Source organism: Pundamilia nyererei, unplaced genomic scaffold, assembly GCF_000239375.1.
Source record: "Pundamilia nyererei isolate P.nyererei 1_Seehausen unplaced genomic scaffold, PunNye1.0 scaffold00007, whole genome shotgun sequence".
Taxonomy (NCBI): Eukaryota; Metazoa; Chordata; class Actinopteri; order Cichliformes; family Cichlidae; genus Pundamilia; species Pundamilia nyererei.
Genome location: NW_005187408.1, coordinates 3,607,817 through 3,634,299, shown reverse-complemented (window position 1 = coordinate 3,634,299; position 26,483 = coordinate 3,607,817). Strand labels below are relative to the sequence as shown.

The 26,483-nt window shown below is 41.4% G+C and overlaps 2 protein-coding genes across 2 annotated transcripts in view; both read left to right on the top strand.

Annotated features, from left to right (window-relative positions):
- Nucleotides 1–8,755: 8,755 nt before the first annotated feature.
- Nucleotides 8,756–13,362, top strand: pi15a (peptidase inhibitor 15a). Its single transcript, XM_005722555.1, has 6 exons — nt 8,756–8,865; nt 9,030–9,356; nt 10,207–10,325; nt 11,243–11,375; nt 11,459–11,574; nt 12,321–13,362. The coding sequence occupies exons 2-6, from the start codon at nt 9,081–9,083 to the stop codon at nt 12,454–12,456; spliced, it is 780 nt and encodes a 259-aa protein (XP_005722612.1). The 5' UTR covers nt 8,756–8,865; nt 9,030–9,080; the 3' UTR covers nt 12,457–13,362.
- Nucleotides 13,363–24,481: 11,119 nt separating this feature from the next.
- crispld1a (cysteine-rich secretory protein LCCL domain containing 1a) overlaps nt 24,482–26,483 on the top strand; it is a 15,168-nt gene continuing 13,166 nt past the window's right edge. The window contains exons 1-2 of the mRNA XM_005722554.2: nt 24,482–24,790; nt 25,336–25,706. Of these exons, the coding sequence (XP_005722611.1) occupies nt 25,446–25,706 (261 nt within the window). The 5' untranslated portion in view covers nt 24,482–24,790; nt 25,336–25,445. The remainder of the gene's footprint in view (nt 24,791–25,335; nt 25,707–26,483) is intronic.

Below are 26,483 nucleotides of genomic sequence, written 5' to 3'. Positions count from 1 at the left end.
TTCAACATAAGGTAAAGTACAATCCTTTCCCATGTAGGAGGTGGTAAAAAAATTGTTGCTCACACTGTAACTTTATTTTTTACTTTCTATAGATCCACTCAAAGCTTTGTGATGTAATTATGAATTATGAAGAATGGAAATGAGTTGATCTGTGGCAATAAACACTGTTTGATTGACCAGTAGGTGGGAAATAGTAGAACTGCTTTTCCATGAGTTTCATATTTTCCAAAAACATATCACAGTTACCACAGAATAATTGAAGCAATGTTTCTCTATCATGGTGGTGACCACAACTGCTCAGTATTTGCTTCATAAAACTTGCCTCGTTTGCACTGACCTGAAGAACCAAACCGTAAATTCTTACATGGGATGCCACCTGCCATAGAGCGTTTAAACCTTATAAAATGGGTGCTGAAATACATCAGAGGCTGCCTTAATTACATACAAAGAGTTTTGGAGAAATGACTAAGAGTGGGCATCCACCATTAAACCTTGACTCTTCCTCTAAATGGATATTTTCCAACATATTCCCATCACTGACCCCTAAAAACAACTGGGTTCTGGCTACGTTTTTGGGAAATACTCAGTAAAGTATGAGACACTGTAACCAGTCCAAACTGTGCTTTGGAGAACTTTGAAAAACCTAGAAACAACATAAAGTCTACTGCAAGGATGACGGAGATATGGGGCCAAAAGAGGGGACTCCCAGAAATCCACAGAGACTTTGCTCGATCTTTACTGAAAATCCATCACTTTCATGGAACACAGAGCACAGGAAAGCTCAAGCTTTACAGATAAGCTGGAGCCAATACAAGCACTGATGTCATCATAAATACGGCCTTGGCAAGACCTTGCTAATGATGGATTGATGATTATTCATTCAACGTCACTGGCCCAAGCTTAAGTGAGATAAAACCCCAAGAAGCCTGTCTGATACTGAATTCTTACGTTTCTTTTATGATATCTTTTTACGCACAAATGTGAGAAGCTGAGAGGCTGAATTCCAGGATTTGAGTTCTTTTAGTACACAACCTCCTGAACTCTCCTCGGACTCTGTGGCTTGAAAAGAAAAAAATCAGCACTTCAGCATTAAACAAGCTTACAGTTTAGTAGCATCTTGATGATTCTGTTGGGTTAAATATCTAATACAGAACCTAAACTTAACCACTGTAAAGGGAAAGCTTACATAACAACTAAGATCGGAGCAATCAAGAGTGTAACAATGGTATCACTGGTGTTATTGTACTTTGTTGCACGAGTTTGCTGGCAGGTAGCTAGTTGAACGGCCTCTAATAGGATCAAGGAAGAAAATCTGACATAAAAAATAATCCCACATAACAATTTACATATTCTTTAATGATGAATGGTACAGTTCACCAGATGTCACCGCTGCACTCTGAACAGGAATTCTCCAAGCTGCAGGCCCGTGCTTCCCAGCCACATAAAAGCTCTTTCCAGGTGCCAAATAAGCAAGGATCAAGTCTTTAACCACCCACGTAGGTTCTGATACTCAAGCCTTTTCAGCAGTTTTTTTTTTTTTTTTTGAGAAAAAGCATTTCTTTAGGACTGTTAGATGATTACAAATCCTAAGCAACATTATAACTGTATGAACTGCAGCACATAATTTCAGTAAGGCGTACAGGTGGTAGGTATCTGTTCTTGCTTTTCATCTCTATAAAAGCTACTGTACGATATGTAGGTTCATCAGAATAAACTTCATTCCCATTACTTTGAGACAACAGATTTTACTAGATTTAACAGGTTAGTGGCTGAACTTTATTAAAGGGGCGATTTTAAAAGCTATAAAAGCTATAGCAGCAGGAAACAGTTTGGCTCTTATACTTCTTATAGTGCTACAACTTAATCTTTATGCTGGATTCAGCTCACGGTAAAACATGGTGCCAGTAGCCACGTCGTGGATACTTTCTAATTACCTATTGAGGTTTCTCCCCTGACCTCATACATACTGTCTGCTGTAAGAGATTTGAGCCAACCACTCACTGGAAATGTGTATTCCTTGACCGGTTGCCATTGGTGCTAGGAGAAAGAAACTGCTTCACCAAAAACCTCCTACAGATTGCTTTGGTTTATAGCTAATGACAGCAGTTGCCTGTAGTTTTTATGCGTTTCTGCAAACACTTGCTAACTCCTAGCCAAGTGGTAGTTCAACTCAAAAAAACTTCACTAGGAAGCTTCACCTTCAAAGTAAAAGTTGTGCCACAAAGCTACAGCCAACACTTTTGAAAGCGTTTTACTTTAAAGGCAAACTGTTTCCTGTGTTGTTGAACATGTCAGTTTCACTGTGTGGAGAAGCAGGACAGTGTTAATAGACAACTCCGTCACTTCCATTCAAACTGTGACTGCACCACTATGCTAGTGACCAAAGCAATCACAAGTGTCAGGGTCGGACGGTGCCCCGACCGGTCGACCTGCCTGAGTACACTCTATCCTCAACCGTGACAACAAGGGGGTTTTGCAAACCTTTGGAGAATACTATTTTTTCCCTGGTTACAAGTGGTTGCCAGGGAATCACTGACTGGTCTGTAGGTCTGCGTAAGTGGGGCTTTCGCGTCATTTTCCAGTAACTGCCATCAACATCCAGCAACCACTCACAGCTGGACAGGGAATACTAATTTTTTCCTTGGGACAGCTGGTTGCCAGATGGTCACTGACCAGTGTCTAGGCCTGTGTGACCATGGAGGCCTTATTTACTTGATCCAACATTGTCACTGTGATTGTTACGAAATGGTGGACAAGTTCACATGATTAGTTGTCACATGTCTGCAAAACCTCAACACATCACAAAATACAGACAACACTGCTAGCATTTATCTCATCTAATTTAGCAAGAAACTAAATTAACAAATACCTGAACAACTTCTGAAAATATTAAAAAAATAAAAGGCAGACTTTGTTGGAAAAAAAATCACGGATGCCAACACAACGCTGAAATACTCTTGTCAAAAAAATATTCACTAAATTTACCATTAGGCGATGTCTCGAAGAAGAAATATTGGTCGTTTTGATTTTTGCCAGGTCACGGCTGAGTTCAAAGTGATAGTTTTTTGTGGCTGCTGTCATAAAGATACATCATAAAAAATCTCAGCTCTAAATTTAGCTCTTGCTGGAGTTTTTCATGTTTGCCTGTCTCGCTCTCAGCTGACATCTGAACCTCGTGAGAAATCTGTCTGTGACCACAGCCATGTCTCTGTCCAGTTTGACAAGGCCTAGGCATCAAAAATGGCTGTAGATGTCTAATAGATGGGTGAGAATATCTGGGGGCAAAGGAATGTAACATGTCAAAAATAGATACACAAGCTGAGTGGCTTATTCCTGAAGAATCCCTCCGCTCGAGCAATCGCCAGGTTTTTCCCACACTCTAAACAGTGTTACGGGAAAAGGGGTGTTTAATTGTGTATACTCTGCTGACATAATGTTTGCTAAGTTTGTCTCTAGTACTTTATAGGCCATTGACCAAAGTCGCTGCTACAGCAACTTGCTAGCTTGTGTATTGTCTCTCATGCCTCTCAGGTTTATTACCTATTTTACGTGGGATCACACTGGTCTTCAAATGCTGCTGATCTTAACCTCAGGTGCTCTCTGCGTTACTTGACGTATAGTCTTTAACTTACCTGGATGGCCTTTATAGTCTGTTTCCCTTCTGGGATAGGACAAAATCACTTTAGATTTCATTGAGAAGTCAAAGAAAAGGGCTATGACTTTGTTAAATTGGGTTATCTCTCAGAAATAAGTGGTTTCAGTACCAACTAGCACTGCAACAATCCTCTTGTGGGTTAGACACCATAAAAAGTTACTTTATCAGTGATATTATAACACCACGATGTATACACAGTCTAAACAAAGCAGGAATTTAATTTAAAATCAAACTAGAGCTCAGTAAGGGCTCTCTGAACAGAAGACTGAATTATTTATTGACTTAATTACTGTGCTTGTTTCCCTTTGGACAGCAAAGGAGTAATAATCCACCCCTGAACTTCTGATGAGGACACTGGGTTGAAGTTTTCTCACCCTTTGGGATTTTTTTCACTGTAACAACTGCTGTTAAAGGTACCAGACTGTGTGAAACGTACACTATTTGCTATGTAACTGTATATTCCACTGATACAATGTTTAACAGCTGTGTGTGGAAGAAAGCAGCCGAGACAGCTTGGAGTTAGAGGCTGGGCTCTTTACCAATGTAAACTAGTCTTGAAATGTCACTATTTCTTTCTGCCCCATAGCCAACAAAAACCAACTCATGACATCACAACTTCCCCACCCTTGTACTGCCCCAATGGCAAAAAGGTAATGTTTAGCATAAAGTTGTTGGTTTGTTTAAAGTTTCTTTTATAAAACTCAGAGTATAGAGGTTTTAATATGAGTTTGGGATTCAGTCACATGTATTAGTCTACATGGTTGATTGAAACGAATAACTTGACTTTCTGAGGAATTTGATATCGAGGCGAGAGCTTGCAGATTGTTAACTTAGGTTAGCATAATGCCCATAAACTGAAAACATAGACTGTATAAAACTTAGATATAACCAATGTTAGGTCACCTATTGGTTCTGGACTCTAAAATTTAAATCCTCAGTGTTACTCTCTGCTAGGGATGGGTATCGTTTAGGTTTTATCCGATACCAGTACCAAACCGGTACTTTTGAAACGGTGTCGGTGCTTAAACGGTGCTCGAACCGGTGCTTAAAGAATGGAGAACACAAAATTGGTCCAAAAACCTCTCATGTTTAGCTGTTTTCCACGTTTTCTTTGGTCATTTTAACCTTTTTGGCCAGGGTGAAGGGAGTATCTGCCATCAAACAAGAAGACAGCCGCATGTAACTACGACGGTGTTTGCTAGTTCACCTTACATGCATTAATTCGATAACGTGGTTAGCTTACACACAAACAACATTAAGCTACTCACGCAGAGAAGAACGGCTGCTGCTGCCATCATCATCCGTCATCATTTCTGCTACACTGGCAGGGCTAGGGGCCAGGACTCTCCTCTTTAGGTTTTTGGGGGATGTTGCTAACTCCGGGTCCGATAACAGGCAACCCACTCGCAGTAGATGTGCACGGTGTGAGGCCTTGCAGCAAGCTATCAAATACGGTGCATTTCTCGGCTTTTAACAAACTGCTATGCGTCGCCAGGTGTTTCATCAGATTCGAGGAGTTACCTCCTTTGACAGTATCACAGTATCACCTTAAAGCACTTGTTGCAGGCTGCTGAGTTTGCATCTTTTGCTGTGAAGTACAGCCAGAATTTGACCACTTCGCCTTGGGCATTTTTAATCTGTAGCTCTGCTCTAAAAGAACGTACGTACCTGGGCCCGCTTACTATCCTCGGAAAGGTAAAATGATTGGCTAGAATCTAAAGTGTATCACAGCTCAGGAAAAAAAAGCACCGAAATAAAGCACCGAAATGTGCGCTGCTTTTCGGTCTGGTTACTACCGTTTATGTCAGAACCGGTGCGATACCGGTACCCATCCCTACTCTCTGCTTGTATTCTCAATCCAGAAGTTACCATATTTGAAGAAGGTGCAGACCTAAGTCATCAGCTACCTCCAGCTAGCTAGCTTGGTTAGCGTGCTACATTCACAAACTGCACAGACACATAACTACTAAGTAGTGCTATGAAACAGGCTGAGCAAACAGAAGCACCAATTTATTGGATGTTATTTACCAAACAAAGCCATGATATTAGGCAGATATGCCCATTTAAAAGTTTCAAAAGGAGCTAATGTGAGTTTGGCGACTTGGTCTTAGCAGACTGCCTGTGCTGGAATTAGTTACTAAAATATAATTACCCATGTAGAGCTTTCATGATGTGAGAAACTATCCAGAGAGGTCAAAACCTTTTTTGTAATATGCTTTAATGCTTTTAATGCTGTAAATTTGATAATTTTAAGATGATAACCTATGAGCTGGGAGAGGACAGCTCAGTTAGTCCCGCTTATGAGACATCGACATTTTTGCTTTTTTTTTCATTAAATAAACAAACATTATATACATTTTGATATTAATCTGAATTTATTGCTTTGTTGATTCTATGCTTATCCAACCCACTTTGTGCTCTATATCAAAAAAGAAATGAAAGGTAGTATTAATCTTTGAATCTAACTATGGGAAAGAAAGAAAATATGCATATTTTTCGAGCCATAATTCACATTACATTTAAGAGTTAAGAGCGTAACTCCTTACCCAAATGTAAACTCTCAGGATAGCCCTGTTAAAAAATTATACACATAGGCACTGCTATAAAGCTTTTCAAACTGCTCTGAAAAGTGTTGGTCTTTCAAGTCATTATGCCTCTTTTTCATACGTCCTCCTATTCACATGCTGCCGATCTCTTTCCCATGCATGGTGGATTCTGCCAGCGAAGTAACAATAACCTTGGGTGGAGTGCACAGCTGAGCTGGAGTCTACAGCATCTGCTTTGATTGCTGGAATCATGGACAGAGCAAAGAGGCATCCTCAGGAGATTGTGTTACTTATTGAACTGTCCAAGTCAGAGCGATGTACTCCAGACCATGGGTCAAAAAGTGTCCAACAAGACTAATTTGCTTAAACTTTTATGAACAGAGAGTGCATAGTTGTACGTGAGGCTCTGCACTATTCATGCAAATTCTATTTACTCATTTTCCTCTCTGTACTTGAGTTTTGAAACCTTTTGCCATCTAGAAACGTAATGAAACACTTGTTGAGTCTTTCTATGGTCTGCAGGCTATTCTTTCTTGCTTTCCCTTTTCCTCACTAGTGCACCTCATCCCCTCTGCAGTACTGGCATCAGCTCTAGGATTCAGGAGGCCTCTGGAGAGGGGGGAAAGCATGAGGGAAACTTGGAACAATATGTTGTAGGTAAATAAATGCGCTGTCTAAAAAAGAATGCCTTTTCAAAACATACCCAGGCCCCCTTGAAGAAGCATGTGCCCCAAATAATGCCCCAATTACTCTACTGATAATATGATAATATACTTCAACCTCTTTCGAAGTCACTGGGTTCACTGCGCAAACAAGGACCAGCACTCTGAGACTGAGGGAATATCATCTGGGGCCTTGAGGAGCTGCACATGAAGGAGTTGTGTGTGTATGTGTGTGTGTATGTGTGTGTGTGTGCTTGTGTGTGTGCTTGTATGGGAAACAGAGCAAGGGGGATAGACTTACTGTAGAAGTACAGTATTCTATTCAATCCCATTGCCAGCTTTTGCACATTGAAACTGAACTTTTGACTCTGTTATTTAGTCCTGGATCAGAGGCACACAGCTGATTAAACAGTGTGAAATTCAGCGAAGCAGGTGTATCTTAAGCTAATCTGATGATATGGATTATAATATGGCAATAAACCCGAGGATAAGATCTCAGCACTGTGTTGATTAGAATCTTTGGCCGGTGGGCTGAGCTGGCTGGAGAGTGGCCTGACTATTGATACCATATGAGAGGATGAGTCAAAATACTGAGCAGATGTGATGGTGCAGAGTCACAACAGGAAAAAAGGAAACCTAATTACATTTTATCTCAAAAGGTACTGAATTGGCTAAATAGAATTATATGTAGACTGATATAATTCCAACACAATGGCTTTAAAATATGTGCATGAAAAATATTTTTGGGGTTAAATGTACTTTTTCGTCTTTGACTAGCTTCTACAGTTCACTCAAAGGTAAGTACAGGTCTCATTGAGTTACTAGAGTCAATCTCACATCTCAAAACCTGTCATAGCCTTTTTTTAAAATCTGACTTATTTCTGAGAAAAAAAAACTGGGTTCACATCTGAGTATTAAACAAAGTGCTGGATCTGTGCTGGGAAGTAATTAAACTAATCTGTCATGATTCACCCTCTTACTCTGACGATTTTCCATCCCAGTGAAACCACAGCGGTGGAGAGCAGGAGCAGAAATGTATGGATGGAGTGAAATGAAGGAGAAAGTCTTTGCCGTGCAACCCGCTCGAATGATATATCCCTTCCACCAACTGCACCACCTGAAAAGGACATCACTTCCAAGAAGATTTTTTTGGGGAAAGCACCAGTTGCCGACTGCAGACGAGGGGGAGAGAAAGAGAGCGAGAAGGGGGAGAAAAAGTGTTCCTGCGTCACGTTGCTTTAATTTGTTCACCAGCTGCCAATGAAAATGATGACCTGCAGAAGGTTTTTTTTTTTTTCTTTTTCTTCCTCTCTCTTGGCACTGAATCTGCACTGGCAAAACACATAGCTGGAGGCACACTCTGAACAAGTGTAATCTTTATAGTATGATGAATACCACAAAGAAGGCTGATAGGACGAGACCCAGCTCTCACACTGATTTCACTGATAAAAGTGCTGCGTTTGTGCTGAATATGTGATCAGTGGCGCATGCGGCAAGTGCAAATCTGTCACCTGAATGTGGAGCTAAAGTGCCAGTTTGGTTATTAAGAACAACTTAACCCTCTAGTCCAGTCCATTTACTCAGTATTAGTAAGATAACCTCCTCTCCCTCCAATAAATCTGTAGATGAATCACATTAAAGCACGTGCATGATAAAGACCTGTGCCACAGCTTGTTTTTCCTTGTCGTTTTACTTTATTAACGCTTTTAGGAAATTAGGCAAATTCTACAGGGAAAGGATTAAGAGGAAACAAACACAACGCCTCTCGGTGATGATCTGTTTCAGGTGTCAAGGAGGGGCTCGTCTACCTCCGAGGCAGGCTCACTTCCTGCATTCCCCATTACCATATATAAGCCCGAAAAAACGGACTTCTCCTGAAACACTCACAAAGTTTGCAAAGCGCAAAAACTACCCACTTGCAGCCCTCCCTCTCCCTCACAGAGGCTTTAGAGGTGATACCGCCTTGGCAACGCAGGGACAAGGTACCACCGCGCAAGGAAAAGTAAGAGGAATGCGACCGGTGTTGCTGTACTGTATTGTTACAAAGAGGGAGGTTTTAAACTTGATGTAAGCGTACCTGGATTGTAGTGCATCGCATTTTTAAACGACAATCCATTAAGTCTCTCTCTCTCTCTCTCTCTCTCTCTTTCTTTTTTAATTTTTCAGAGTCCTCCAGGACGTGGGATATTCTCTTCTGCGGTTTGCTAAAGAGCAAACATGAAACCTCAGCTATTTACCTTAGACTTAGTACTCTTGTGCATATCTTGCGGAGCAAGTGCACTGGCAGTGACTATTCCTGTTGTGTCCACGTCCCCGCCAGCCGCCAATATCACCAGCCTCGGCGCAGCGCTCGACTTTGGAACAGACACTGTGACTTTTTCAAAAACCAGGAGGAAGCGGTACATTAGTCAGAACGACATGCTCGCAATTCTTGATTACCACAACAAAGTGAGAGGCAAAGTGTTTCCTCCGGCATCCAATATGGAATACATGGTAGGTGACAGATTTTGATTTAAAAATATATATACATATATTTATTGCACGATTTTACTGCAGCCATGTGTTCCATGAACAGGATATTTCACCTCCAACATGCACCAATGTAATATAAGAGCTATGAAAGTAATGCTAGCTCATTTTAATAGTCGCACTACTTTATTTAGGAAGCGTTTTTAGGGTCTACTTGACATCATCAGCTGTTTAGCAGATCATGCTGCAGCAGACCACCAAGGTAGTCACTTCCAAAAGAAGAGGGTGTCATGTATGATACCAGAAGCCTGCTGTAATGGAAACATCCAGTTGACCTGTTAGATGTTAAAGAGTTTCAAGTCCAAAAACAGACTTGATGCTTGCATTTTGTTCATTTGGACATATGCTGTTTTGGCTGACAAACATAAGCGCTTAGACTGATGTGTTTCGATTTAAAACTGCCATTTCCAGCTCTTAGGTTGTGTTATCAGTAAAATATTATTAGTGTTGTCCAACTAAAAAATCAGTTGACTACTTTTTGTTAAAGGGCTGCAGTCATGATCCATTCCTAATGGCACCCTTGTGTGCAAGTGTAGAACAAGCTGTTCAGCCTTCATTCATTATAATAAAAAATGTATTCCTCGAAAGGGTCACTCAGTAAGGGTGACTAGGAAACAAAGTGTCTCCTCTTATGCAACTAATTCGATGGATGATTTTTGTGTTTTGCCATAGTAACGCCTGCAACATTGCTAAGAGCTCAGTGTGCCAACTCTTATCTCATATCGCGCTGCTAAATGAAGATCTTGTGCTGATATTTTCCCCTTGGTTATGTAATGGGTTTTCTTGCTTCCACCTAATCTCTGTGTGTTTTTAGGTGTGGGACGACACACTGGCAAAGACGGCCGAGGACTGGGCTCATGCCTGCCTGTGGGAGCATGGGCCGCCTCACCTCCTCAGGTTCCTGGGTCAAAACCTCTCAGTCAGGACAGGACGGTGAGTGACCTTTGACTCCACCCCCCCTTCCCTGACATCTGCTGACCCTCTCTCAGCAGTCATGGTCGTTGCCTTGTTGCCCCCTTCTTCTTTCCCTTTAAGGTTTTTCCACTGTGACCTGGTGACTGGCTAAGGAATGCTCCTGTGACCCTTCAAATAAACACAAAAACCTTGCTTTCAGCCATGACCCATGAGGACAAAAGCCTGTCCCTTTTACTGGGTCTTGATTTTCCATTTGGAAACAGAGGGCACCTTCATGTGTTCTTACTTTTAGATTTTATTGAGGAGCCACATGGAGTACAGGCTATTTGAACATGTCCTTCTGAACTCATTAATACATCTCTAAAAACAAACAAACAAGGAAACTGATGTTTCTTGTGGAGCCACAAAAATTGGTGAAAACTTTTTCTTTTTTTTTTACTTTTTTTGCCAGTATCTTAGTGTATAGGATACAAACATATCTAAAACTCAATGTGAAGAAGAAGATTTTTAAAATCATTATACTGACACTTATATATATCACAATATCAAGGTGCTTTATTCACGATTCCTGTTTATGTGGCACTGAACCATTGAAAACCATGGAAACCATTGAAAGTCGGTTATTATAGTCATACCGAGGTGAGTGACTAAACTGGAAAACTAAAGGGTTTAAGATATGAGATGTCAGCCGATGGAGGAAACTAAAATATCTTCACACATACCTGGACAAAACTAGATCAGGGCTATAGTAAACAGTTCTTTAATCTTCTTCCAATTTGCCAAACAAAATAACAGATTTTCATAATTTTCCCATCATTTCCCCTGCTGCTGGAATTGCAAATGCTGTGATCTCCCATTTGCTTGAAAAAATTATAATGACACAAGTCACAACTGATAATATGAGTCTTGCTGAAATTTAAGTCTTCTGTTCACAGATATCGATCCATTCTTCAGCTGGTGAAGCCGTGGTATGATGAGGTGAAAGATTACGCCTTCCCCTACCCCCGTGACTGCAACCCTCGGTGCCCACTCAGATGCTACGGACCCATGTGTACCCATTACACACAGGTAGTAGTCGCACACTTACTCAGGCTACAGTAGAAATGCTGCTGGGGGGACTTCAAGTAACAGCTGCTCTTTTTAATTTGCAGATGGTCTGGGCAACATCCAACAAAGTCGGCTGTGCCGTGCACACGTGCCACAACATGAATGTGTGGGGTGCGGTGTGGAAGAGGGCGACATATTTAGTTTGCAACTACTCTCCTAAGTAAGTGTACTTGCTAACCTGACAGTTAAATTGTGTGGTTCATGTTACACAATCTCACGTAGTGTAGCTTTCACGCTGAAAGGAAACCTTTTATTTCTAATGAACTTGTTAACCTGATGACGACACGCTGACGACAGGCTTAATCCTGACACAGTTTGCTCTGTTCTGTGCTTAGCTGCGAAATGCCACCCATTATGGTAGGAGCACCAAAGCACCGGAGGGCCACGAACCAAAAGAAAAAGTCTCTAAATATCTCAGAGAATCAAAGAACACCCAGACTTGTGACTGACTTGTGACCCGAGGTTCTTTAATCTCACTAGTTTGAGACATACGTGTGAGAAGAACTGGCTCATGACCCACTTTTAGCTTGCTAACTGGGAATGTGGTCTCAGTGCTCTTGTGCTTTACACGGTCCTGCAGAGGTCACTGTTGTCACGGTCTACAACGAGAAGTTCTGTGCATGATGCCAGCTGGCTCTGGAATATGCAATAGTCACTGAAATCTGAACCTTATGTTTTTTACACATGTAAAAAAGCAATTTCACACCCATTTCCATTTAGGGATCGTACTCAATGTTTCAGTCATATACCCAAAGATCTTCTACACCAGGTAGTCTTTCTGCTAATGAAGACCACAGAATGACTGAAAAAATGGCTGAAAATCTATCGCTTAGGCAACTGCTACTTCCTTTCTAGCTCTGTGGTTATTTTTGTGGTTCATTCACACTAGATGTTACTGTCTTCCAGGGGTAACTGGATCGGAGAGGCTCCCTACAAAGTAGGCGTACCCTGCTCCGCATGCCCTCCCAGCTACGGGGGCTCGTGCAGCAACAACATGTGCTTCCCCGCTCTCAAGACAAACTACCTGCACTGGTTCAAATAAACAAAGGTTTCCTCTCAACATAAGCTGACAACCTACAGTACCACAGAGACATTATTTTAATCCAGTAAGGATTTGCACAATAGTCGTGGACCACGCTAATTTGTATATATGGGCTTATTTAAAGACAGAAACATGCATTTAAAGGCAGCGTAAAATTTTAGCTTTGATCACTTGTAAATAATCTGTAAATTAATTTGTTTTATACCAAAACTGCAAAGACTATTTTAACTGATGCAATATATTTAAATGTAAAATGGGTCCTTTTAACAGCGCAGACTGTACAGTGCGTGGTTTTTACTATACCAGTTTACAGCTGACAGTGTGGTAATAAAGGACATTACTACCATCACAACTCCTCATAGCTGCTCACTTTGGTGCTACGGGCATCACACCACCATGCTGTGTGCTCTGCCTTCACAGGAATGCTCTGATATAAGGATCAAAGCTTTTGACCTCAGAGGGGAAACCCCCCACACTGACAGTGTCAGCAGCTTATAAGCTCAAGTGTGCTGGAGTTCCAGCTTGTGTCCGGCAGCAAGTTTGTTGACAAAAGTGCAGAATATACATCAGTTAGAGTGGGAAAGCAACTTGTCAAGTTACACAACACCTCAGTGGTTGGACGTTTGTTTAAAGTGCAAAACAATGCATTTTCTCTGTGTACCATTACAGAGACTTCATGCGTTTGGGCGTTTCACAGGTTTCATACAGTGTTCATGTCATTTTGTATTCTAAGAAGCACATAAAATCATTTGACCCACATATCTGTTATATAGTCATATTTGTTATTGGTATCCTACTGTATATTACCACTATATACAGTCTGTTGATGTTGTTTATGTATTTCGTTATAATCACTGATGTAGCCAAGCTTTAGGCACTTGAGTGCACCTTAATTGTTTGTAAATTTCCAAAATACTCAAAAATTATTATTATTTTGTATATGTAGATAATCATTATACTTTGATTATCTTCAAATATACTGTAAGTTATTCATTTTTATATTAAATATATATATATATATATTTAAGTGATATTAATTTTTGTTTTGTAAAAGGATTGGAGTGCAATGAAATCATTTTTAATCAATCAGGAAAAAAAAGAGTTAAAAAAACAAAAGAAATTAACATTTTCAGCACTGATTGTGAACCTTTTCTCCGTTTGTGTTTTGTACTTGTAATAAAATGTTCTATTTTGATTGTTTGTTTGTTCCGTTGTATGCTTTGGGCAGCTCATGTCGTCCCTCTGGCTAAAAGCAGTATCATTATCCAGCGTCTGCTCTGTGTTGTCTTAAATTGATTATCTTTCTGACTATTTGATTCTCAATTAAAGAGTGCCCTTGAAAAGCCCCACATCCTGCGTATCAACAGCAAAAACGAGGAGAAAAGAAAACATCTTCAGGCTACAACCGAATCCTAATAAGAGAAGGTTGACTTTGGCCCCGACGGTCTGTGTCTACATAAATGAACAGATAACTGATAGGGTTTCAGGGGACTGTCATGTTTGGGTTTCTCCACTGAAACCATCGACCTTACTGAGGGGGAGAAGCAACGAGCAGCAAGAATGCTGGATGTAGAAAGAGGCGTGTCATCGGAGACGTAGCCAAATTGTAAGAATGAGATGGTCTAAAGAGTGGATGCAGAAAAATTTGTAAGAGGTAGAAACACAGGGAGAGAAGTCAGGATGTAAAGACGCTGGTGTGCGCAGCAGCATTGCACTATTAAACACTTTCATGATAACCTTTGCTTAGCGTGACAATTGCAAACCACTTCCTGCACATTTTTGCAGCCAGAAAGAGCAGCCCATTCCCTGGAACTAAACAGCAGAGAGTTTTTGAGGAACACATTAGTATGCATGGGAAAAAATCTTCCCGTCTGTGTAAATGCCAGGTCCTGCGCCAAACAGATGATAGTGAGTGTTTAAAAAGTCACATCATCAGGATGCGGAGCGCGATGCGACGACCAGTTAGACCGTCTGCTGTGGATGTTATCCATCAATGATTGAAGCAGAGCAGAGGTTAAGGACATGGGTTTGGGCTGGGATGAAAGCAGCTTGTGATGGCTCGAGGGCATGAGCAAGAAAACACCTGCAAATGAAGTGTAAATTGGAAAGGGAACAAATATGTCCATAACATTCATGAGTTTGGACTTAATTCAGCTTTTTTCTTCCTTCTTCTTACTAATGAATGACTGGAAACACTTTGAAAACTTCTACTTGACAGTTAATTTACACTTAAAACCTGATGCCGTTTGTTGGAGTTTGTCATTTATGTCATTTTTTTTCCCTGTAGTGACGCTTTTTAAGCTTTTTTCAGATTTCTATTTTGACATCGTTGTTCAGACCCAGTACTCTGAAGGACACTGTTATCAGCTTGCTAGTTCCACAAAACAGACTGGCTAGTCTTAACGTGACCCCTCAACTCCTTTTAGCAGTGACACATTTTAGCTGCTTCTGTGGGCAGCTGTTGCTCAAGAGGTTGAGTAGGTCATCTACTAACGGGAAGGTCAGTAGTTCAGTCCCAACTTATCTAGTCTGTACCTTGATGTATCCTTGGGAAAGATACTCAAGTTGGAATTGTCCCCACTGCTTTTGTGTGAGTATGTTATTGTAAGTATAGAAAAAAAACGTGAACGAGGCTTGTAGTAGAAAGCATTTTGAGTACTCAAACTGAAAGGTGCTTTATAAATACTGGCCCATTTGTTACTCTTCAAATGCCAATTTAAGATCAGAAATTTGGTGCGTGCGCTTGGCTGAGGAGCCAAACATGCAAAGCTATCATCTGTGGGATCTTAAATGAAAGCCTCTAAGTCAGAATGATGTCTAGATGCATTGATACTGTATCGCTGTGGATCTTCGGTTTGTCTCAAATAGCTGGCCTGCCGGTAAAGGACAGCTGTTCGTGACGGGGCTGGAGGACGGCTGAATGATGGTCACCTCTCCCCAATCGAGAATCTGGTGCTAAATAACTTGTAAACAATTTGATTCTGTGTCAGGGTGTTGTGGTAACATCTATTTAACGGCAGCCCTCACTCTAGTAGGGATGGCTGTACCTTGGGTGGTTGAGCAGGTTGCCTACTATCCTAAAGGTTCAGTTCACTGGCTCTTCCAGTCTACAAGTTGCTCTCTGATGATGATGATGATGATCAGAGAGTATAGAAAGGTATAACAGAGGCATGTTTAGTGCTTTTTAGTGCTTTACCAGGAAAGCCTGCAGGTTTCTGGTAGCCAAACTTTGTCAGTGCACCTGGCCAGTCTAACTGCTGACTCTTTAAATACTTTTTCTTTGGATGGCTTCAGCCTGGTTATTTTAGGTTTTATTTTATACAACACCATACACCTTACATTCAAACAGCCAAAAAGCTGCTGATTCAGATTTTTAACCAGCAAGAATTTTTTTTAGTATGATGCTGCTAATCCCTCACCCAGCACGTGGTAGTTAAGCAAGAAGAATAAAATCTTATGAGGACCCACTCAAAGACTTCCCCAAAAAACGAGTTAAACACAATCAGAAAGCTGGAGAAGTAAAACAGATGTTCAGTCCCCAGATGCTGCAGCAATAAATCCACTTCAACTGGCTTACACTGTCGGCCTGTGCCAGCATCTACCGAGGCGATGATGATGCATCTGCGATCTCGTCTGAAGGTGCACCACTTTTCCTAATAACACACGTGAATTACCGACCTGTCGGATAAACTGTAACTGCTGAAACATTTAAGTCTCCCTCAAGTGTGAAGGTGGTGAAATGTTTATTTACAAAGAGGATGGAGACTTCATAAGGACCTTGGCAGGTTGATAGATTATGAACCAGGAGCGGGTGAGCGCGAGGAGTCAGTTTCCAAATGTGCAAAGAGCCATCCAAATCTAATAATGGCGAGAAGTATGAGAAAGACTTTGTCACAGTTTGAGTATAATAAGGAAGAAGAAGGATAAATCTTTTGTGTGGATGGTTAGAAGGTTTTTTTTTAAATATATATTTGGTGCACAGCTGTAGAAAAAGTCTCCTCCACTTTATCGTCTCTGTACTCTACAACCTCTGTGCCCTCCCTGACTGCACAAAATGGTTGAAAACTTGGCTTCGCTTTGCCTCAGAGGGGATATTGGGAGAGACTTCGTTTTTATTCAGTGTATTTTTCCTTGTTCTTCAGTCCCCCCGAAGCACAACAACTATGTTTAGTTTGTTCCCCTTGCAGCTCAACCATCGGAAATGCACCCTGTGCCCTGTCCAAGCCTCGCTCTGTCTGCAAACCTCCCAAAAAATCCTTTACTGGCATAGCAGCAGAGCAGCTTGAGGACATCAAAATGGAGCTGCTATTAGGAAAGAAAAAGCTAAAATAAGGGCTCAGTGAATTTAAAAAACCAGCAGTGTAAATTCTGTTACGCACAAGATCATAAATCACCTTGTAATGCAAGCATAAACAGGTTGGGTGAAACTGGCTTTTAGTGAGCTTAGAGAGAGGAAGAGTGTCTGCATAGATTTTTTACTTCCTTGTGCTTATGGGGCGAGGGGAAAATAAATAAGTCAGCAGAGTTTTATTGCCAAATAAAGATCTGTCACCCTCAGGAGCTTAGACGTTAGGCTGCTGTAGGCTGAGATAGACACATCATTATCTTTGAGAACCACACTCACTACAAAGCTAATGCAGCTAATCCAGAAAGTCCTATAGACAAGTGTTTTGGATGATAAGGAAAGTTTTGCATATAAATTATCAGAAATTAAAACTGACAGATTACCTTGATGCTTGACTTTGTCCTTCAACTCAATGAAAGGCCCATCATGAAATCGGCTCATTGGGATTCGATTGGTCAGAAGACGGTGATTTTATTGTTCATGTTGGCTTAAACAGGAACAATAAAATAATGCAATAGAAACAGCCTCTCTAATTTTGAGCTTTATAAAACCTGCAGACAAGAGTCAAGCTCATGCTCTGTTTGCTCACGTTCATTCTCAGTTCCTCTTTACAAGGTGAAATGAAAAAGTAATGGAACTTGATTTAAATTTGGCTCCCTTCGAGGTCATTTTCTTATGCAGCTCTGCACCACATCCAAGACTTTTCCTGGTAGAAGTTCTCTTTTGCCCACTTGCACTTGTGCATTTGTAGTTTTTAGGAAGAAGGGAGTCAGGCCAGGATGGCGGATGGTGAGCAAAAAAACTCCTTCAGTGCAGACATGGACCATAACTCAGGTACAAATGTCAGGACGTTACCCTGGGGAATGAATTCTTTGCAAATGTGAAAACATTTGCAAGCAAATCTTCCAAAGAGCAACCCAGACATAGCAAGGATATGTGGTGGTGCATTGCTTCACAAGGTGTTGACCTTGAAGGAGAGATTGGCTTAAATTAATAAGATGCTTTTCATCAGCTGGATTCCAAAACTTTTTGTGAATGAGTGAGTGAGTAAGTGACTGAGTACTTTTCCAGTGAGCCATCTGCCATCTACCTTCTTCAGGCTGCTGCAACCAAACTGTGCATCAGTCATCATTTGTACTCCACTTCACCATCTACAGAAGAGTTGAGTCTATCGTCTTGCAAATAGATGATAGACTCAGTTTTACAAACTCGTGGAATTTTTGTTTATTCAGCTGCTTCAAAGGTCAAATTTGAACATCCTTATCAATCAAATAATCACCCACAAGTACATATTCACACCTCCGACAGGTCAGGGATGAGCCTGTTGACATACCTGTTTCCCAGAGACTGACATCAGCTACTCGAAGTATGTTTTTGGCTCTCCTCAGACGCTGTCATGTCCATGCTGAAACCCCATTGTGTCCATAAATGTCTTGGGGAGTTAAATGCAGGGTGACTTCTTCTTTTCTGCTGGATGCCCTTACTTCAAACAAGGAGTAAAAAATAAAGCATTTCAGGTACACAAATCATTTGCGGTGTCTCAGGCATCTATTTTTGTCTATATTCAAGACAAAGCTGTCATAATATGGGTGGGAAACATTTCATTTCACAGAAGGTTTTCATGGCTGGGTTTAAACATGCTCACCACGCTAGAAGTACCCAAGCGAACGCTGATGTTTCTCGAAATCAGCCGCAATGAAACAAGACACCAGTTCAGCTCAAGCTGGCTTGTGTTACGGTCACTTTTCTTGTCTGGTGACTTTTCCTTGGCAAAGTAAGTTTCTAACATGGACTAGTAAAATATAAATAAAGCATATCTGGCATACTTCAGCATAGATATTCAATTTTACAACAAAGCACATAAGCAGGGTCTTGTCATAAAACTGTATAGTCTATATTCACCATATGCAACATTAAAAGTAATTATATGCTTTCAAACTGACATCTCAGACCTGCAGTGGCCATAACATTGAATCTACAACATGTCTAATGTTGAAACAAGCTTCACTTGACCCGTCTCGCTTAGTCTAGGAACACAAACTGAGGCAAAGGTTGCCCGCGTTTGGTGTTTGCCTTCCATATCCTATTGTAGTCTTTGTTTTGGATGGGGCCGAGTTAGCCTCCTCGCAGGGCCTAGCAGGGACTTCAGACAAGCGACATCCTGCAGCTGCAAAACACGGGCCAAAATCAATGTCGTCCCAGAAGCACAGTGCTGGGAAAGTGCTGCCTAATCAGATGGGCTTCCTCCTTCACTCTCAACTCTTTTTTACACACTCAGCCAAACAAGCTCAGCGTGGCTTTGATGCTGATATCAATTCATGGTACACTGACCCTTTTGCTCCTACATTATGCGTTGCATTTTCTATTCAGGGTTAAATAAACCCCAAACCCTCTAAATTCATAAAAATAACCCTGTCAACTGTTCTTTTTTTCTATTACTGAGTTGGTCACTGAGAAAGGGTTTCGACATCCAATGCGGCAAACCAACGTTCGCTTCAAATGCAAGAAACTGCATGATTATGGGATTCTCTCCCGAGGAGAATATAAGGTGACATTAGACCGCAGTGTATTTGGCATCACTGTGTTGAGTTTCTTTTGGTTTCAGTCGGTTTGTGGGCAAAAGCAGTAATCTGCAAACATTCAGTTCAAGGGAGCCACATTTCTGCTAGTATTACTCAGTTGGTAACATCATGAAATCTGACATGAATCAAGGGTGTATTTAGATACCCACAATTCCCCAGCGTCTATTGTCTCTACATCATCACTTTAGGTTTTTTGTTTGCTCAGGATTTTACCCTAATAGCCTGAGCGATGGATAAGTGCCTCAGTTTACCCAGAGCTCCTTTTGTGGTGTTACAGCGGGGGAGCTGAAGCATTTTAGCCTGTCATCAGGAACTGAGGTTGACTGAGAGATCCACATTGTATATAAAAAGATACTGACACCTGGTGGTTAAGGGAAGATTTGATATTTGTCATGCATTTCCCTACAAGCAAGTCAAAATGTTTATAGATACTACATATTTTAGAAAGAGCCAGCATTGTTCAGGAGGCAACACACACTTGTGATTCAAAAGCCTGCTCGGTGTCACCTCAGTATCTTTTTAAACGGCAGTTACAGGATGTTTACAGATTGCAATTTAAAGCTTGAATAATACTGTGTGTAGTGATGTGTGACATATAGAGTTTCTCAATTTTGGCTTTTTAAACTGCTCTATATTATTACTCACTGCATTTCAAAGCAGCATTCATTTTTCTGCATGCATTAAAGCATATGGAGCAACCTATAGAACAAGGCATGGTGGGTTTTTTTCAAGTTGTCACACACAAGTAACTTAAGAAAACACCCAGAAAGCAAATTAAATGTTCAGTACTCTGCAAAAGACTTTGTGTCTTTATATTTTGCTTCCAAGGAGCCAGGTTTTCTTATGATGTTTTAATGTGCAGTAGCTCTCCAGGCTTTCTAAAGCCTTTCCAAGTTTTTCTTTGGACATTGGCTGCTTTTTCTGACATTTTTGGTCCATGCCTTGTACCTCCCCATTTTCAGATGAGTGGTCTTTCTTCGTTAAGCCACTTATCACTGATCTCTCAAACATTCAAGCATAAAAAGGAACCTAACTCAATCAATCAACATTGTGTCTACACATAACTATTTTTGCACCAACAAGTGAATTCCCAAATTAGCTGAAAGCCTGGCATATCTTGGCATTGTGTGCAGTTTGTCCCAAAAGAAGAAGTGGCAGTAGCATCTGAAAGTCATGTCAAAAAAGAAACAAGAACAAATAAAGACCTGATACAGCACCTGAGCCCTTCAGTTGATCCGTTCACTATTCCCTGAGAATGGAATAAAAGGCAGCCAACATCCAGAGAAGAGCTTTGGATGTCCTACAGGAAACCTGGATAAGTATTCCTGAAGACTACTTAAAGAAATTACAAGAAAGCTGCCCAAGAGAGTTAAGGCTGTGTTGAAGAATAAAGGTGGTCATACCAAATTTAGACTTTTGAAGAACTGTACAGACGCTGCTTTTGCCTAATTTACTGTATTTCCATGAATGTTTGCATGTTTTAATAAATCACTGGACCTATTTCCTATTTTCCGAGCAAAACATGAATAACTGGCTCAAGATTTTTGCTTAGTATGGTATTACAGGAGAGTGTACTGGGTGTACTGTAAACCAATAACACATTACAGACACAAGCAAAGGTTTCAGACTTTCAGGGCTCTTAAAAACCATTAAAAAGCAGCGAAAGGCTCCGAGCTGAAATTACACATAATGAGTACTTTTGACACGCTGTTGACAGTATTTCTGCTCTTTGACTTAAGTGACACTGTTTTATATTACTTTTACTTTTGTGCGGTAAATTGGACATGTCCTGGGCTGTGAAGTTTGGCAGCGTGGTTTAACACAGTTTCCTGTAAATGAAAATGGAAAGTGAAACAGAGGAAGGGATGGAAGAGGAAAAAAATACAACAGAAATTAAAAATGGTCATCTTTGTGAAAGTTACAGGAAAAAAAAAATTACATCTCGCAGAGAAGAAGTTTGAATCCAACACCAACAGAAGACTAGTGGATTTAAAACAGATCGTTCAACATTTGTGTATTAACGGCTTCGTATTTCAGTTGGACACATTCTAGCAAAATCCCTGATTACAACCCTGCAATAAGACCTGGCAGGAAAACAGAGAACAGTTTGTGCACCGCTCACAGATGCATTGGCATCTCTTGACCACAAGAGGGTAGACACAGACAAACTAATCCCAAGCTGGCCTGCAGGCGATATCTTAGGCAGCCTTCTGCTGAACGCTGCTGATAATGTCACAAAAGCAATGATGTAGAACAGCAGCCAAATGACCTTGATGCTCTTTACTCCCACTTTCACCCCAACACCGTTCCAACACTCTGACCTCAATTGAGCCCAACCAGAACCATTAGAGAGCAATGTGCCAGATAACATGGGCCAACAAAAAGTGTTCTTCGAGTCTCTTTGTGTGGTTTGCTGCTGCGTCCAGAGGCTACTGTTGTGTAGATGCGGGGCCTGGCACGACCGATGCATTCTCCTGGGTTCACGGGGTTTCTCGCAAGACCACATGCTGAATGGAGGAGGTACAGAATGGAGCATCTGGGCCCACATGGCTTCACAATGGCTGTGTGGGTAAGACAGAAAGTGCGAGGAGAGAGAGGAGCAAGCATAGGAGTGGAGAAAGTGAATGTTTTGGTGTGAAAACAAAGGCAGGCAGAAACTTCAGGTAGAGAAAGCAGAGGTAACAAAAACAGGGGAAAAATATGAAATCATAAGAAAAACAACCCAGTAACAGGTACAAGATAGCAGATGCAAGAAGAAAGAAAATAAAAAAAGAAAGAAAGGCTGCTAACACAAGACGCCTAGGCATGAAATCATTTATATTGCTCTACTGCTGGCACAAATAGTGTATATTTACTGGCAGGCATTGTAATAACATTAATCAGAGAGTGACTTGCGTGTTACAGATGGCCTGACCTAAATTACCACACTATAAATCATAGAAATCCCTGAACAGTTGGTAAATATTTCCTTTATCCACACAGTTTACTGTTCAAACTCGAGGTCAGAGGCATCCTTTCACAGTCAGACTTTGTGTAATTCAGCTGCAACTTTCATGTGATTTAGGTCCTTTCACACCCTCGGCCCATAAAACTTATTTTGAGTCTTTAAAATAATTGTATGTTTTATGAATCGGCTCATATTTAAGTTGTGAAGGCATCTGTGCCAAGACACACACACACACACACGCGCGCACGGATGCACGGACAAACGGACGACGCCACCACTTTGCCGCCTTACCTCTCACTCTCCTCCTGTTAAACAGAGACAAACACACACCCACTGAGCTTTCTTCCTTCAAGGCACATGTTTTATCTAAATGTAGTGCAGCATTTTATTCTGCTGCAGATGAATGAGTGTTTTCAGAGTTGCAATCCCTCCTGGGAGCGGTGAGGAAGAACATTGCTATTTCAGCTGCTGTGATGAGGACTTGGGAAAGTCCTGTTGGGTCTGACAGCGGAGAGGTGGCTGGACGCTGGAGCCGTGGTCGAGGACCCCTCGCAACTGACCCGGGAAGCAGACGGTGAATCCCAGGTTTATGGAAGTTCAGATTGAGTCACCAAAGTGAGCTCTGTATCACATTTAATGAAGTAGGTTAGACAAGCAGAGGCAGCCTGGAAGAAAGGCTTTTATATACGTCTTGTTCTCAGTTCCCACTGATAGTTCATCAGCTGGGGGCTGCGGTGGAAGAAAGTAAAGGAACTCAAGCACACATTTATTTGTTTTGTTTCTATTGCACTATTTATCTGACAGCTAACAAAATGCATTTTTTAGGATTGAACCAGACGTGCACAGTCAGCTTGGCTTGTTTCACAGCATGACTACAAGATGCTTCTGTTGCAGTTTCCATAAAAAAAAATGTATTTCAAAGTTTAAAGGTAAAATCATGAGCTGTACCTCTGAAAAGCTACTCCTTACACATTAACAATACAATAATAATAATAATGATAATAACAATAATAATAATAATACACCAGCCACAGGCCCATTTCTATGCAAAGATAAACTGCACTTATAACTCTTTTAAGCTAATTGTGGGTTTCATAACTTCATAGTTTCATTAAAATGATACTTTAGTCCACTGACAAGTTGTTTCTTGAAAGCCAGACTCTGTTTATAGCTTTGAGTGCAATGCCACACCTTATTAATACACAAACGTGTATCCTGCCCAGCGTTACATTTGTTTATAATACATCAGTTGTGAAATTTGGCACAGATTATAAATCTTACAACTTCAAATTCATAGGCATCCACACATAGCTGAGTTTTCTGTGTAGTGCTTGATACACCTGATGTGTAAGTGCTAAAAACATCAAGGAGTCATAGAAACAAGGGGATTTGCTTAGTGTTGGGGGGAGGAGAGCAGGGGAAAAACTGCTGCACATGCTTGTCTTGGCCGGCCTGCAGTTTATTGTAAAACACAAGAACATTGTGCCTCCCCTGGTGGAAAAGTAAGCCTGTCCGGGTAGAGGGGGGGGTAAACACACCCAGGTCTACTGTTTCCACATGTGCCATAGCTACCAGTAAAAAATGACCAGATGACAAAAGACAAAACGTGCCTGTTTCCATTATGGAATTCAGTCTGTGTTGCAGGAGAGAGCGGGGAAACAGTGACGACAAGTTCACGGCTTGGCTTGGTTTTCTAGTTACAAACCCCCCCACCTCAGAAAAAGAAAAAAAAAGAAGAAGAAGAAGACAGAGAGCCACCTGTGAACAGCCAGACCTGGGAAAATGAGACCCAAAGATGAGGTAGATCTGATTTAAGTTAATGCGGTTTTGAACAAAATCACTTTCCAGGCTGAAATCGCAAAACGCTAATGATGAGCCAATCAACGATCAGGTGGTATAACTACTAAATGACGTCATGATCATTATAAACTCATTGTCAAAATCAATAAATATAAACAAAACGTTTATCTGATTTTTTTGTGCGTTTTAGAGTCTCACAGTATAAGGTTTACTTTCTGCCCGCATCACTGGAAAGAAATATGCACGCACTGCCCCGGAAGCGCACAGAGGTCTCGCCATGAAGCGGTGTGGGCTGTTTCCAAAGTTAGGAGAGGCGTGGTCAGGGGCGGCTCTCTGGAAGCCCAGCCAAGTTTAGGATAAAATGTGGATAAGTGATGCTTTGGCGGCTTTGGTGCAAAAATCCTGAAAGAAGAAAGACCGACCTTCTTTTTCTACTTCTTCTCTTTTCCCCCCCAAACTGATGAAAACCGAATGAAGCTACCAGATCACATCTTTGATTTAAGAGCTATGGCAGCCAGCGATAATCATCACACCGCTCCACCTGAGCTCTGCAACACAAACTGAAGGCGGATTTTTTTTCCCTTCTTCTTGCTACACAAGTTTCATCGCCAGATCTCTGTCACAACCTCAAGGAGTGGGCTTCATTCCAATTCATTAAAGGTAAATTATTTCCAAAGTCTGCACTAAATCCCACCACTCCATTTCTGTTTTAATATGCATTACTGTTCACATTTTCCATTAGATATTGGCTCGTTATATCAGCTTCTGTCAGCATCCTTGCTTGCACACACACTTTCAGTGAGAGCCTGTGTTTATACAGGCTTGGTAAAAGCAAATCTACATTATTCACCGTCCTGTACCCTTAACTGCATTCATTGCAGCTGTGCTGTTTACTGTGATTTGTAATGCTGTGTTCTTTCCTTCTAAAGCTTTCCTTTTATTGTTTGGATTTAGGGGGAAAGTTGTAAAAATTGATTTCTTTAATCCAGGCTTAATCCAAACTAGTCATTCCCAGCCTGCCAGCTTACCCTCACTGAACCCCATTAGCTTACCTGTGGCAGCGCACCAGACTAAGTGCCTGCAAGCCAACACACTGTCCTCACCAAGTTCAATATTGACCCAAGTTATTCAGCAAATTTGATACAGGACTCCAACTGCAAAGCTTCCAATTATCATTTCTTTCTCTCCCCCTCTCTCTCCTTCAGGGTCCTTGTCAGCTGACATTGTAGACAAAGTGTGTCTGTGCTGGCACAAAAACATTTTTCAACCCTATCCATCCTGCTCGAGTTTATCGTTATCACCAGCGTGTCCAAGGATGAGGCTTGGGTCCCTGCACCGGCTGAGAGGCGTGTCCTTGCTCCTGCTGCTCCAGACGACAACATCCATGGTGATGCTTCCAAACTCCACAGGCTGGGAGCAGATTTTGGACAAGTATCTGGACGAGGACGGCGACTGGTGGGAGGCCAAACAGAGGGGGAAGAGGGCCATTACTGATAGCGACGCTCAGCTCATCCTGGACCTTCACAACAAGCTCAGAGGCCAAGTTTACCCTCCTGCTTCCAACATGGAGTACATGGTAGGTGGAGGTGTTGTCTGTGCGTCTTCGGTGATTCGTAGTTCATGCAGTTAGCGCATGTTTTGACCCTTTTCTGAACTCTCGCACATTTGTGGCCCATATAGCTTAGTGAAATGACCCAGTCACCAGACTGCCTGGCGTTTGTCCCACTTGGCTCACACTTGCAGCATGCCAGCATCTAAGCACCCTCACACATGAGCCCAAACACAAAGAGACACACACACGCTTAACTTTGTACCCACGTGACTTTGGTCATTTTTGCCAGAAGCGAAGAATGTTCACCACCTTGCCAATGATCACATTTCTCCAATGTTTTTTTTTCTCTGTTGTTTTCTTTTACTCATGGTAAGAGATTTGTTTGACTTTATCCTTTGGCCATCACGTGTATGTACAGTGCCAGATCACTTTTCACAGTGCAATTAGAATCTGAGCATGGCACCGGGGCTCGATTTACCAGCTGCCCCTGCCCCCACTCCCCTCACTAAACACACACGGGGGATAGCACACCTTCTGAAACTTAGCAATCCACAAATCTGAAACTTTTCCACAAGCACTACGTGTGTAGGCGCAGCTTGACCACTACAGCGCATTGCCTGCAATAGTTAAAAGGGTAAAAATCAATGCAATGTGCAGAAAGTAATGAGATTTTATCATCTTTTCATCCACGCTTAAAGAGCTATGGAACAAAAGGCAGTATTATTCTGTGGTAAAGGCAAATAAACAGTTCCTGCTGGGGGCAGTTGCTGGACTGTGTAATTGTATAATTGAGAGGTTGGA

Excerpts from the sequence above, each read along its gene's own strand:
- pi15a (XM_005722555.1), top strand. The coding sequence starts at position 9,081 with ATGAAACCTCAGCTATTTACCTTAGACTTAGTACTCTTGTGCATATCT. Across the intron at positions 11,376-11,458 it reads TGTGTACCCATTACACACAG|ATGGTCTGGGCAACATCCAA; the intron begins GTAGTAGTCGCA and ends TTTAATTTGCAG. Across the intron at positions 11,575-12,320 it reads GTTTGCAACTACTCTCCTAA|GGGTAACTGGATCGGAGAGG; the intron begins GTAAGTGTACTT and ends ACTGTCTTCCAG.